The sequence below is a fragment of the Carassius gibelio genome, chromosome B1, assembly GCF_023724105.1.
Source record: "Carassius gibelio isolate Cgi1373 ecotype wild population from Czech Republic chromosome B1, carGib1.2-hapl.c, whole genome shotgun sequence".
In the NCBI taxonomy this organism is placed as follows: Eukaryota; Metazoa; Chordata; class Actinopteri; order Cypriniformes; family Cyprinidae; genus Carassius; species Carassius gibelio.
Window position 1 is genome coordinate 36,157,963 of NC_068396.1, and position 14,933 is coordinate 36,172,895.

Genomic DNA, 14,933 nt, shown 5'->3' on the forward strand with positions numbered 1-14,933 from the left:
ACCAGATATTGAGATGTACGTGTGAGCAGGTGTGTCTGGAACCCAATCAGCTGGTATTGCACCTCTAAGAAGAATAGGTTTATCTCCTGTACCATTTGGGATGAGAAACAGAGAAGAACAGTGAGATGGAGGAAGAGTCATGAGTCATGTTCTGATCACATTTTGTACACATTTGGTGAGTACTGAGCAAGAAAAGATCAGGGACCTAATTTATCAACAGTGTGTAGAAAAGTTAACCGGTTCTTACGAACACCAGTAAGTAATCATTGTTGATAAATCTTAAGCACCATGCTCATTCAAGCTCATGGACATTTGCATTCAGAAATGCCTCCAGTGAACCTATATGGTGACAACACCTTCCTTTTTGAATCACATGAATGTATATTGTATGTCCTCACTGAAATCATGGCAAAGAAAGCAATACTGACCGAGAAGCCATTCTTTGCTCTCACTAAACAGATCAGCATGTTCTTTTGAAAATTTACTCTGCACAGGGCATTTGCAAGATCAGCCATAACACCATGACCATAACATCAAATGACTTCCCAGCTGTCTTTTATAGCTTTTCACACCAATTATGCATATATACAGTATGTTGAACTATGAAATTACTAATACAAATATTTGTAAATAAAGGACACAGGAATCATGTGGCGGCACTTTCTTTTTGTAGTATCTGACTTCTAGCACTAGATTTTTTTTGCAAAAGCATGCTCAGAGTTGAGCTTATATTTACACATGGGGGAAGTCATGGCCTAGTGCTTAGAGAGTTTGACTCCTAACCCTAAGGTTATTGGCCGGCGATACCATGACTGAGCTGCTGAAACCCTATTGTAATTGTTAGGATTTTTATTATTATTATTATTATTATTAAGTAAAGTTTGATGTGACATAAAGCCAAGAATGGTGACCCATACTCAGAATTAATGCTCTGCATTTAACCCATCCAAAGTACACACACACAGCAGTGAACACACACCTGGAGCAGTGGGCAGCCATTTATGCTGCGGTGCCCTTGGAGCAGTTGGGGGTTCAGTGCCTTGCTCAAGGGCACCTAAGTCGTGGTATTGCCGGCCCGAGACTCGAAACCACAACCTTAGGATTAAGAGTCAAACTCTCTAACCACACATTATTATTCTAGCCTAAAACTGATCGTGCAGACCAAACCGTAAATTCTAGAAACTTGAAACTTGGTCAAATAATAGAGCTCGATTTGGGGAAAAGTTACCAATGTCTTATCACAATTAGCCAATAGGGGGCACTACAGTGATCAAAAATTTGTATTTGTTCATAGCTCCCAAACCGCATGCCGTAGAATCCAAAATTTTTGATTTTTAGAATCCTTGGGTCGGGGCAAATTTGTGGTGGTCACTGTGATTTGGGGTCTAGGAGCCCTGGTTTTTCAGCAAATTTATCCAAAACCTTCTTTTACAAACTTGTCCTAGGTTCTTCGCACTATTGGAAACAAACTACTGCAGAAATGTTCTCTGGACAGTGAATGTCAATGATTATCACTATCGCAATGGGGCACCAAAATGTCAGAAAGTCAAGGACCAATTTTATGAAAACGTCTATAATTAATGAAATTTGATATCTTTCCCAAACTCACTTAAATCTTTGGTCAAAAAAAAAAAAAAAATGTGCAGCTCTCACTTGGGAGGCACCAGACTACCAGTTAAAGCATTTTATATTGACCACAAACGTTACCTTACATTCTAAGTAAAATACTTCTGGATAGAGATGTAAATTAAGTTGGTGTCATGAACCCTTGCCCATGCTTAGTAAAAGTATAACCTGTGGGAGAAAAGTTTTTTTAAACCTTATTTTGGGGCAAAGTCATCAAACTTTTTCAGTGATTTTTATCATGTTTTACTCCTGTTTCTATACATGCAGATTTATGTCCTGGTGACCAGTGAAAGTGCAGTTCTGACTCTCTGCCCATTCATTTAGATAGGAGCCTGATCTTGTTAGTCTGATATAGCTGCCCGGAGGCATTGCCAAGATGGCGGCCGAGTGGCACGACTTGCCTAAAAAGACTTTGTTATAACTACCCAACCATTGGTCCGATAAACTTGAAATTTGGTATGCAGTGTCTTGTCCAAAGTGGCACAAGTACCTTTGAGAAAACTGGTCGCCATTAACCAATGAAGTTTGAGCACCTATTTGACAAGGTTAACGGAGGTCAATCGGAAAACAAAACTCAGTGGACATGTTTGACTTGTGGCCCTAAAGTTATGTAAAACATTTTAAAGAAATTGGCCACTAGTTGGCTCTTATGAGTTTTTTTGGCTCTATAATGACATGTTGTTTCACATATCCACACAATATGCATATAATTTGATAGAACTTGATATAATTTGATAGAACCTTTGACTCAAAAACCATCGCTGTCAATGAGATCAATTATTAAATAGTCTCAATCATGTAAAAAAACTACTTTTGTGAACAATTCTTATTTTATTTTATTTTTATTTTTATTTTATTTTTTTGCATAAGCTCACTCAAACCACTGCAGTAATATTCTCTGGAATCTCAAGATCAATAATTATCAAAAAGGAAAATTGTCATTTGGTTAGCTATAACAGGGTCATTTAGAAAACATTATACCCCAAAGCCTATAAAACGTAAACAAAATCTCAAAACTTTACAAAACTTGGTGATAAAATGTGTCAGATGACTCTTAACAAGTAAGCACAGTTGCATGGAGATCAGACCATAGGTGAAGCTATAACAGTTAAAAAGCTTTCAGAAACACAATATTTTAAATTGCCTCAACTACTTGTGAACCAGTCCTGTTTTTTTAACTCAAAATCAGTCAAATCAGTGCAGCACTATTCTGTAGATTCTCTAGGTCAATAATTATAACTAAAAAAGAAAACGTTGAACATTTGCGTTTAATCAAATATAAACCAGTTCTTTTATAATATGTTCTTTACATTGTGTACCTAAAGCCTAAAATCCCAAAGGAGAACCCACATTGTCTCTCAAAACTGTGTAAAACGATGCATAATTTCATTCTAAACAAGCAAGCAAACTTTAAGAGAAATTGGGAAAAAAACTAAAATAAAATAACACTATAATAGTTATAAAGGTTATAAGGTGTTGTATGAGAAATTGCAATTATAACCACTAGATGTCAGCAGAAGACCACTAATGGGCTCAATACATGCATTAAAACAGTATTGTTCATAGATTTGATGGATTCATGCTTAGACATTATAACATCACTGTTATAACATTTAAAATCACATTTAGTCATGGCTTACCATTTAGTTCATACAGTTATCTTATTTTTTACAATTATGCCAAAATTATGATTACAGTGAAACCTGAAAATGACATAAAAACTCCTAAAAAAAGAAAACTTGCAATAAGAATTGAGTCACCTATCGTTTATGTCAGATATCTACATCTGAAACAAAATATGTGTGCATGTATGTCTGTATATGTATGTTTGGTTCTGCATGTATGTGTGTTTGTAAGAATGCTTATTGGAATATTAATATAATAGTTCAACCATTTCATTTTTTTTGTGTATGTATCTGTGAGCCTATTCTCCGTTTTAAATGTTTTTTTTTTTTTTTTTTTTACTGTCAGCCATTCATCTAGGTTTGCCTAGACACTAAAAACAAACTACCTTAAAGGCCTTGTGTGCTTGAACCCCATAATTGCTGCTTGCAGGTCTATTCATAATTATTTGTCTTGTCTGGCCAAAGGTAAAATCACATTAATTCACTGGATTTTGTGACTGAGTGCAAGTTTATGTGGTCCACAGTAAATCTCACCATTCTTAGCTGGATTGAGCTCCACATTTTCTCTTTGTAATGGAACCAGCACACCCTCAGCCTGAAAGAGAAAGAGAGTGCTAACTAACCATGATGCTTTAGTTTATCTATTGAAAATATGTCCAACATCTATTGATGATACGTATGACCAAGTGAAATGAAAAATTGACATCAGACGTACCACCACTTTCAGCGGCTTTCTCACTCCATCAGTGTAGATTGAATCATATGCTGAAGCTTTCACCTCAATCATGTGATTTCCCAGTGTCATGGGAATAATCACATATGACACGGATATGCTGGAGCCTTTGTCAACATTTACTGTCGTTCTGTATTTGCCTTTCTTACTGGCAGAGCTGCAGACATCTTCTGTTTCCATGAACTCCACACGAACCTGGTGAAAACAGGTAAATGAGATTTAAATCACTTAAATATCTAGACAAAACTTCCAAACTAAATGCATATGAACTTTGTTATGAAATGTGAGATGATAGGATATATTTCTGTTTTAGCACAGAACAGTATCTTATACTTTTCTTCAGTTTGAGTCAAGATCAGCTCAGAGATCTAAGTGATTTAACTCCAGCAGAAATGTTTACTACAACGTGTATGGCTATTATGTACATAAAAACTGAATACATTTTTAATATTAAATCTGATCTACCTTCTGCTTCTTTGGGGTGTAGTTGTGAATAATGGCCCTGATTTCCAGTTGTTCGCTGCGCACAGCTGAGTAAGGCATCTTGAGGTCAATGAAAAGGCTTTTAAAAACAACCATCTCCTCAGGTTCTGCCACACAGATGCCTTTGAGGAGGAGCACAGACACACACAGAAGTTCTTAAAGCAGCAGATCCTGGATGCTAATGTTGTTTTTCAGAGCATGTATTCTGGGTTTGCAGCTCGCCTTACCAAGTGTTGGTGACAGACTGACAGCCAAGATCTGCCAGGTAGTGATAGAGTCTTTCAGGTAGATCACCTTTTCTTTGGTTGGTATTTCACTGGAATATGCAATATATATGAGAAAATACAAATATGGAATATGAGAAATCACAAGTAAAACTAGAAACTTTTGAAGTAGAATTCAAACTTTGTTTACCAGCCTAACAAAGACTTATGTTTTACCAGGGCAAGGTTCAGATGTTCATTTATTTATTTATTTTAAATATAAGCACATTCAGTACTGTTGTATATCCCTAATCCGTACCAATTAACATTTATCTATTAACTGTTAGTGGATGTTATTGCATGTTGTTGAGCAAAAGTAAACATTCTAGAGTGAGCCACATAAAATGCATAAAATAAAAAAATAATAGAAAAACAATGCATGCTCATTTTCGGAGGAAGTCATGAACTTGTCAGCTGAGATCATGGGATATTCTAAGACTTATATAATGTCTCCAAATCACCATTTGTCACATAGCTCAATCTCCTCCCAAAGCCAACTCTCAGGGAACTGTGTTCGTGACACGATCTCTTCAGAGTCTGTATAATAGTCGTCTTCATCATCACCTGTTGCAACAGATCAAGAAGAGAGATAAAAAAGGAAAAAATAATTTCACCATTTTTCTCTTTAGTGACTATCCACTTTCACTATCATCCATTATCACCACTTTCCAAACTACCCGAGACTCAAAATACCATTGTCAATCACTGCCACCAGATCCTTGTCCAAGTGAGAATCTGATGGTTCATTCTCAATTTATTTCATGAATTGAAAACATTGCACAAGTTAGCGGAGCCATCCGTTCCTATACTTACTACGAGCCAGAATCAACTCCTCCTCTTTATCCTCCATGTCCTTGTGGGTTTTCATCTGGTTGCAGCAGTGCAGGAAGGCATCTACACAATCTTTTCCATCGACTATGTACCTGGATCTTCGGTCACACGTGTAGCCGAGTTTATTTTCCCTCATCCCATCAACACAGCACTGTTTCAGTTCAGCTTTTTCAGAGTATTTTTCAGCTGAGAAGACAATGTTAGTGTAGAGCAATGAGGGGAGAATGAGAACTACAGAAATCCATAAAACATGAAAACGTGTTTGAGAACTGAGTTGACCTAAATTAAAAGAGCTTTGGATCTTTAACATAGTAAAGTTCCCGATATACTTAAATAAAAATAAATAAATAAATCATTCGAAACATCTTGCCAAACTAAATTTACTTAATCTTTCTGACTGGTTAACAGCTTCAGACTACCATTGGTCTGTGACAATTATAGGTAGGTGTGGCTCTGAAAATCTTGTGAAAATCTTCTCTGGACCATTTTGTCTCTTTATTCTATTGAGGTCAGACATGAGTAAAAATACTAGTAGAATGTTACACAGTTTAATGCTGTAAAGCTGTTTGCCTTAAAGCAATGTGTTGTGTAAAGTGCAATGTGAATAAACGTGACATGTCTTGTCTAGAGTGCTGAGTTGGAGCAAACATGCACATTGCTATAACCCTGTGCTTTCTTAACTGCTGTTTTCTCACTACTGTTATTCTTTGCGATATTCTGTTTTTGGGAGGAAAGCATGAAGCACATAATTACATATCCATTACTCCTAAGCAAAGAACAAAAATAGTATGAAAGTGACATTCAGCCAAGTATGGTGACTCATACTCAGAATACAGGCTCTGCATTTAACCCATCCAAAGTGCACACACAGAGCAGTGAACACACACACACACACACAGACACACACCCGGAGCAGTTGGCAGCCATTTATGCTACGGTGCCCGGGGAGCAGTTGGGGGTTCGATGCCTTGCTCAAGGGCACCTCAGTCATGGTATTGAAGGTGGAGAGAGAACTGTACATGCACTCCCCCCACCCACAATTCCTGCCAGCCCAAGACTCAAACTCACAACCCTTTGATTGCGAGTCTAACTCTCTAACCATTAGGCCACGACTTCCCCAGCGTATATCAGGGACTTAAGAAAAAGCAAAATATCCTTTCTGGTTTGAATTGTAAGAGCAAAATCTGTGCAAATGTAGCTTCTCACTCAGTGAACTAGTGATCTTCTGGAGACTCTCAGCTCTTCGTCTTCTCATTGGAGGTTTGGGACAGTCGGGCACTAGAGGACAATTAATTTGAATTAATTATTTTATTGTAAATATACTTGGGTGATGTTATAGAATTTAAGAGCAATAAGACATATTTCGTAAACTTAATCCAAGTATATACCAAAACCACAGAACTAAGACATGGGGAGACAAATAAGAGAAAAGTTACAGTACAACATTCAAGATCTGACCAAAGACAAAAGAAACAAAGGGACAAAGTACATGTGAGAGAAAAAAGAAAACTTACTAGTGTAAGACACCTCAGATTTAAAGCCAAAAGTACAGTTAATGGGATTAAAAATGCCTTAGTTGAAGGACAGCTAAGTTACCCTTGAAAATTTCTTTGTCTAGTGAATAAAACTGTAGAATAAGATGATAAAAATAGTAGTAGAAATAATAATAATAATAATAATAATAATAACAATACTTGTTCTGATGTTGGTGCCTCCTGCAGTGTTGGACTGAAACATCAGACCTGCGTCAGTGAAAACCCCCATACGGTCCCTCCCACCTCCTGCTGTACAGCCGGTGTCATGCTTTTCTATGACGTCCCAGATCTAGAGGTGCAAAAAAAGACACCAGTGATGTGTGTTATAGCCCAAAAACATCATGTTACACTGTGGAGTTTGAAGAGGATCCTTCACCTGAGTCTGAGTGAGTCTGTTCTTATTAAGGACTTGCACAGCCTTGTCAACCACCACCAGACCAACTTTAGCTCCAGGATCTCCAGTTATTTCCAGCTTCACCTCATCTCCTGTGTCATAGGTATTCATCTTTTCCTTAACCTTAACTTGGAGCTGTAATTAAACAAGAGATGATGTGTCAGAAAAAACAGACCTAGTTGACACATCAGCTACTTCTTGTGATGGTTGACCCACCTTTCCCATGCAAGTGTCTTTCACATCGACCCAGACTGAGTCAGACACCACCTCAGATGAGCCCACATGATAATAGGCCACAAAGCGGAAGGATGGCACCATTTCTTTGGTTACAGGCACAAGCAGAGACACTAAAGATTGTCCTCTTCGCTTAAACCTGTCTACGCTTACAATCTGACCTTTACTTAAGATCTGAAAAGGAAGCAGATGAGTACAAATATCGTTAGCAGCTTTGTGTGGTTTTAAACACAAGCTGTGGTAGTAATCAAACATAGATGCAATTAACTGTTACATTTGTCATACAGATGAATAAGAAATAACAATTATATTTACCATGTATGTGTAGTCTTGATCTTTGACTCCTGGACTCTGTCCAGTGTTCAGAAAGACTTTCATTGAATCACCCATCTGAAGCTCAGCAGCATCAATACCAATGTGCATGTAGTTTTTGGAGCCATCTTTGGGAATGTAGGCATGAGCTGTCATCTTCTTCACTGCCTGCTGAATGTCTGTTAATTGTGGATCTTTGGTCTTTGCCTGAAAAAAAAGCATGCTGATCCACACAGACAATACATAAATGTAGATAAACAGCTTATTGCACATCTTGGCAGGTCTTACAGTGATCTCTTGTGTAGAAGATCCTCCCAGAGTGTTGACTGTAACCTTCGCAATGCCATTGTGTTTTGTTTTACCTTTGACAGCCCCCTGACTGGCTACCACTTCCACTTCCACATTCACAGCAGGCGTCTGGTCAGGATTTGTTACATAGACCTTTTTTTAAAACGTAGTCCAAAACAAGAGTGATCTCTGTTAATAAATTGATGAAATTGTTGCTCATTTCCTATAACCCTTCAGGATCTCAACTATCTTAGCAATGTTTTATACCGAGATGTCGAAGGGCATTCCAGGTTTGAAGAATTGTGTTGTTTTTTTGAAGTGAATGGTGTACGGTGACGTCACAATCGGAATACCTCTCCTTTCTGCTTCCACCATTTCACTGCCTGAAACACACAAATGACTAGCTTCTCGCATTCAATCACACACATTTATGTAAACGTGCATACATATGTACAGTATCTGTTGAGTCTTACCACTTTCTGTTAAAACACTGACAGAAACATAGATTGATTTTCCAACCAGCTGGTTAATGTTTGGAAAGGTCTTAGTGATCATCTGATTTGTCAGTTCTGCAGAACCCTCTCCTTTAATGATCTTTTCATATGAGAAAGAAAAAATGACAAGATGCAGTGAACAGTTTTAAATTTCTTTCTTTAAATTGTCCTCTAAATGAGGAGAAATTGGACTTATCCTAACTTGGAAGATGTTAAATGTCTCTCACCTGAACTTTTTTCAGAGATGCAGGAATACTTATTTTCTTCTCACCGTCCATCACACCAAACACCACAAACGCATTGCCATCCACCTTCTGTCCAAACAGGTACCTATAAAAGTACATCCAATTTCAGCTGTAAAAACTGATTACTAGTAAAAATTAACTTCACTTAGTGTAACTTAACCATGTCTAGTTGATTCAGGCATATTAAAAGTAAGGGGACACTTAATCATCACAATATAACACCAAGTCAGTTAAACTCCAAGGATATCAATCTGTTCAACTGACCCTTTGCAAAGACCTGTCCACCTTAGTTACTGTTACTATGTCCGAAAAGCCATGCTGCTCTCACACCACACATCATCTTCTCACACGGTGGAAAATACATCGCAGAGCAAAGTGGAAATAGACAACACCCCGACAGCAAGACAGAGCTGTTCACTTTTGGTTAGAAACAAAGTCTTGTTTTGACTTTTTTTTTTTTTTAAAGAAATTAAATAAATAATATTTTGTGGCTCTTTAATGTGTCAGGACAGATCCCTGTATTGCCTCAGTTCAAGCAGCACATGAACCGATCAACGTTTTATTTTCTTTCATTTATACAGTCGAAGGATGTCAATGAACACCATTTTCAAGGATTGGTTTTAAAGGAATTTAAGTTAATTTGATCGATCTTTTCACTAAATATGATCCTTATTCCATGGGATCATTAAGAGCCCATTAAAGCTGAATTGAAACTGATATTTGGACCTTCAGTCCGTTTATCCCCTTGAAGTCCACAATATGTAGAAAAATACTGTAAAGTTTTCCTCAAAAACCATAATTTCTTTTTGACTGAAGAAAGACATCAATGTCTTGGATGACATAGGGGTGGGAGGTAAAGCATCGCAGAATTTTTATTTTGGAATTGAGCTAATGCTTTAAAGTCACAACTAAGCTGCCAGCGGCCAACAGTGCATTTACCATGTTTGATCAATCAAGTCTTCACAAATCAACACTTTATTTGCTTACAATAAAATCCATAGTTCCACAATCACTTATATATTTTTCCAGTTAAAAGTAACAACAATTAAAATACACCATTATTTTTGCTCAAAGATTAGGAGTAATACATCAAAAGAAACTGTTTATTTGTGTACACTCACAATAACAACAAAATAAATAAAGAAAATAAAGAAAACACTATAAAAGTCACATTATCCACATAGCAACATTGTGTCGGCCCAGATCCGGCCCACATCTGGCACCCGTGGAAAGATGATCTTGCCCACATGCAGCGTGGAATGATGGCACTTGGGCTGACCGCTCCTGTTGAGAAGCACCCGGCTGCAGCCTGCAGATCAAGGCGGGGCTGCACCTGGGGCGGGGTTGCACGTGCAGTCCCACCCCATACCTACTCTGATTGGTTCAATCGTCTTTCATAGACTTACATGATAGGAAATGTGTGCGTAGTTGGTGTAGGACGGAGAAAGTGGTTTAAAAAGCTAAAAACGCTGTACAGTTTTATAAAGCCTTCATAATGCACAAAAAAAAAAAAAAAAAAAAAAAAAAAAAAAAACATTTGCCTGTAACTCGCCATGTCCCTGAAGTGATTGTGTTGTTAAATTAAGCTGATCTTTAGGCTAACATACGAATATAGTAAATGAATTGGGTTTATAATCCACAGTAAGATGATCAGGTCTTCAGATGGAAGAATTAATTATGAATTAAATAATTTTAGAAAATTTTATTATTTCATATCATCAGAGTATGAGAAAGGAAAATGAAAGGGGTGTATCATTACTGTTTTAATTTATATAGCATGACAAGACAATTATTGTTACATATAATTATCCGTCATGCAGTTGATAAATTACACTGCAATAGACTAATGTGCCTGCCAATTACATTTTTATGAAACTTTTAATTTTCTTTAATAGATTGTAAAACACAGACTTTTTCTCCCCTTTATTTCAGGAAAATACGCTGCTCCTCGTTATTTGAAAGTGAAGAAATCGATAAACTTTTATTTCTATCGGCCAGTGATGATTCTGAAAGGACATACCTGTAAACCGTTGCTATAGTAACGAACACAATTTCATGATAATTGTGCTCTTATCTTAATGCAGTCTCACAGCCACTGTCAAATATTGAGATAAACTTTATAAAGCATCATCTATTTATATTAAATTGGTATATTCTCCGATATCCATTTTGTGACCATTGAGCCAATTATTTTCAATCAGCTGGAATGATTCGGGACATTCTACGTTTAATGTGGCTTAATGCATTAAAACAGTGTTTTTAAAAGACCAAACTCAGTAAACAAATTAATAATAAAGCACTCTATTCACTGACAGGCAGATCAGTCCAGAATAAGAATGCAATGTGTTTAATTACGTTTTAAGCATTTTCCTCCCATAGAAAACCATTAGACTAAAAGGCAAACGCGTAACGTGGCATAATGCATTAAAACGTGTTTTAAAAAGACCAAACTCAGTAAACATTTTTAATAACACATTTTAATTACAGACAAGCAGGTTATGGGTGGAAATTAAACGCTTTGTGTTCGTATTCTGTGCTCATATCTGCTTGTCTGTGAATGGAATGCTTTATTAATTATTTGTTTACTGAGTTTGGTCTTTTTAAAACACTGTTTTAATGCATAAAGCCACTAACTTTCACGTTAAGTGTGCTTTTAGAATGTCCCAATTATTCATTTGTGAATTAATCTGGTCAAGAAGAGTAAATTTGCAGCAGCTAACATCTCTTGATTCAATAAATCAGACATAGTGAGTCAAGTTAACAATAAAAAAAAAGCTTTAGAGTAAAGGCTTTATAAAACTTTACAGCGTTTTTAGCTTTTTAAACAGCATTCTCCATCCTACACCAACTACGCACACATTTCCTATCATGTATGTTTTTGAAAGACGATCGAACCAATCAGAGAAGGTATGCAGCCCCGCCCCAGGTGCAGCCCCACCTCGATCTGCAGGCTTCAGCCGGGTGTACTTGCTCCTGTTTGCCAGATTTGAGCCACAAGCAGGCCATAGCAATGCCACATGTCAGCCAAGAGTAAAGATATTAACCAGAACTGGACCTTATCTGAGCCACAAAATGAAGAAATAAAGTCAATCTGGTTTAGTAATAAGAGAAGCTGGAAAAGCTTTTTGTGAAGTTGTTTATTCCTCCTCTGCTGAGATCTCCAGAGATTTAATGTCTTCTTTTATCTTCAGTTGATTTCATCTAAGGTTGTGGCTGAAGTCAGTTTTCGGTTCTCTTCTTTCCTACAGTGATTCTGCTTGTTAACAGGCTTATTAAGGCTAAAATTACTTCATATTTAATATACACAGATTTTGTGGCTCAGATAAGGTCAATTTCTGGTTAATTTCTTTACTCTTGGCTGACATGTGGCATTGCTATGGCCTGTTTGTGGCTCAAATCTGGCAAACAGGAGCGGTCCGCCGAAGTGCCATCATTCCACGCTGCATGTGGGCCAGATCATCTTTTCACGGGGTGCCAGATGTGGGCCGGATCTGGGCCGACACAATGTTGCTATGTGGGGAGGCACCTGTATATAGAAAGATCAAAAGGTCTTCTCTTAAAACAACAACAACAAAAAAAAACATTAAAATTGACCTGACTCGTGGTAGCCTGGTCTCATTTTGTTTCCACCAGTGCAGTGACTGTGAATCAGTTTCTCCTTCTTTGTTTAAAATGAAAGTGACAAACTGTGCTCTGGAGAGGCAACAGCAAGACAAACCCCCAAAAGGGAGAGGTTTTCAGGCAGTGGCTACAGACAATCACTCTCCCCTTAACCTTCCTGTCCGACTTGTCTCTAGTTTTGTGTTTTTTAGGGTCCTTATCAATATTTTTAGAAGGATCGAATAGCAGGACTGGTATCTGCTACTTTGTGCAAGGAAGAAAAGTAAAGACTGCATGCATGTTTCTGACCAAAAGGTCAAAAACTCCCTGAGGGTGGCATGAAGCCCTGACATCCTGTAGTGGGACCATTGCTCATAGTCCACGACCATGGCATTTGTCAGAGGGTAGCTCAACCATTGGCCCCCCATTCTCTCCACGGCTGAGTGCAGGTTCAGACTGAGTATGTGACAGACATGAAAGTGTCTGGAGAAGCCAAGGTGGAATGTTATGCTACATCATCCAGTGTGACCGGTTTGGTGATGGGTCAGTGTCGGCCTGGGAGGATTATCCTTTATGGAGATCCAATGTGTGACTGTCTCGGTTACATACGCAACCATCGTTCCCTGATGGAGGGAACGGAGACGTTATGTCGAACGACATATGAGGTCTCACTTGGGAGGCCAATCATCTCTGAGTTTAAGAGAAAACGCCAATTAAAATTGGCTAGTGGATTTAACATACCTGAGCCACTCCCCGTGTCAGCAGGTATAAATAGGGCGACAGGTGCATCCACTCATTAGGTTTTACGCTGAGGAGCCGAGAACGTGTCCCGGCAACAGCGAATGGTTCAAGGTTGTGTCAAGGGGACATAACATCTCCGTTCCCTCCATCAGGGAACGAGGGTTACGTACGTAACCGAGACGTTCCCTATCTGTCGGTCAGTACGAGTTATGTAGAACGACATATGAGGTCCTATGGAAAACGCCACAACCTGAACACCGTCACAACCCTGTGGTGCTGCAATTGTCGACAAGCCCTGGTGTGCCACAAAAGCTACGCTTAAGGTTGTAACCTTCCCAAAGCCCCAGCGCAAATTCACTGACCTTGGTACCGAAGGGGCCAAAGGGAGAGTACATCGCTGCTGGAGAAGGTCACACTGCTGTTCCGCCCACATAAAGTTCATGGAAGGGATTTCAACCTTCAGAGAAAGATTGCTTCAAATCTTCCCTATTTGTTCTTTCAGCTTGGCAAGACAACGGGGAAGCGAGCCTTAGGAAAAGGTCGCTACGGAGACCACATCCTACCCGTGGGGAGGTGACATGTGGAGATACTGATATGGACTGACAAAGGGGGCAGTACTACATATGGAAGGGGTCTCTGAGGCAGGTCCTACCTTAGAGTAGGAATGGAACGGCTGCCAGAAGAGACTGACAGAACGGGTCTGTCAAGGGAAGACATGGGTTTGCCAAGAGGGAAACCTTACCGTGGAAGAATACACATATGGGATTACCCGTAGGGAACCAAGCCATATGAACACCTAGCCCAGTACCGGAACTCCGGGCATGCTAACACCAGTACTGGGCCTGGCGACAGACTGCTCCGCCAAGTCTGACTGCCGAGGGTGCTGGAGGATGCTCAACCAGGATGCGCCAACTGGGGAACTCTACTGGGAGAAGAAAGGCGCTCACATCCCTGTGCTAGGGGGAATGGCGCAGCAAGCGTGACACCCAGCCATCCCTTCCCATTAATTACCTGTTACCCAACACACGGGAAGAAACTGGCTCTACATGGAGGTTGTAAAACCTCGCAAAGGTGTTGGGTGTCGCTCAGCCCGCAGCTCGACAGATGTCTGCCAGAGAGGCGCCGTGCGCCAGCGCATAGGGGGAGGCCACACTCTGTGTGGAGTGGGCCCTCACCCCCAGGGGGCACGGCTTGCCTTGGGAATGGTATGCCAAGGCGATGGCCTCCACTATCTAGTGGGCCAACCTCTGCTTAGAGACAGCCTTTCCCTTCTGCTTACCTCCAAAGCAGACCAGGAGCTGCTCAGAGCTTCTAAAGCTCCAGGTGTGGTCCATGTATATGCGAAGCGCTCTTAGGGGACACAGCAATGGCAAGGCTGGATCTGCCTCCTCCAGGGTCAGAGCTTGCAGGTTCACCACCTGGTCTCGGAAGGGAGTGGTGGGGACCTTGCCAGGACAATAGAGAGGTCCCAGGAGGGAATCAGGGGGTGTCCTAGGAGGATGTAACCTTCTGGCACCCCTCAGGAACCT

General features: G+C 39.5%; 1 protein-coding gene across 1 annotated transcript in view; it reads right to left on the bottom strand.

The window, feature by feature from the left end:
* LOC127948620 (complement C3) overlaps positions 1 to 14,933 on the bottom strand; it is a 39,613-nt gene that overhangs the window by 15,133 nt on the left and 9,547 nt on the right. Inside the window, exons 8-23 of the mRNA XM_052545191.1 lie at positions 9,046 to 9,148; positions 8,798 to 8,918; positions 8,592 to 8,707; positions 8,325 to 8,477; positions 8,040 to 8,243; positions 7,707 to 7,898; positions 7,473 to 7,625; positions 7,256 to 7,385; positions 6,768 to 6,839; positions 5,544 to 5,747; positions 5,192 to 5,294; positions 4,695 to 4,783; positions 4,450 to 4,589; positions 3,967 to 4,179; positions 3,786 to 3,846; positions 3 to 86 (exon numbers count right to left, since the gene is read on the bottom strand). Coding sequence (XP_052401151.1) covers positions 3 to 86; positions 3,786 to 3,846; positions 3,967 to 4,179; positions 4,450 to 4,589; positions 4,695 to 4,783; positions 5,192 to 5,294; positions 5,544 to 5,747; positions 6,768 to 6,839; positions 7,256 to 7,385; positions 7,473 to 7,625; positions 7,707 to 7,898; positions 8,040 to 8,243; positions 8,325 to 8,477; positions 8,592 to 8,707; positions 8,798 to 8,918; positions 9,046 to 9,148 — 2,138 coding nt within the window. The remainder of the gene's footprint in view (positions 1 to 2; positions 87 to 3,785; positions 3,847 to 3,966; positions 4,180 to 4,449; positions 4,590 to 4,694; positions 4,784 to 5,191; positions 5,295 to 5,543; positions 5,748 to 6,767; positions 6,840 to 7,255; positions 7,386 to 7,472; positions 7,626 to 7,706; positions 7,899 to 8,039; positions 8,244 to 8,324; positions 8,478 to 8,591; positions 8,708 to 8,797; positions 8,919 to 9,045; positions 9,149 to 14,933) is intronic.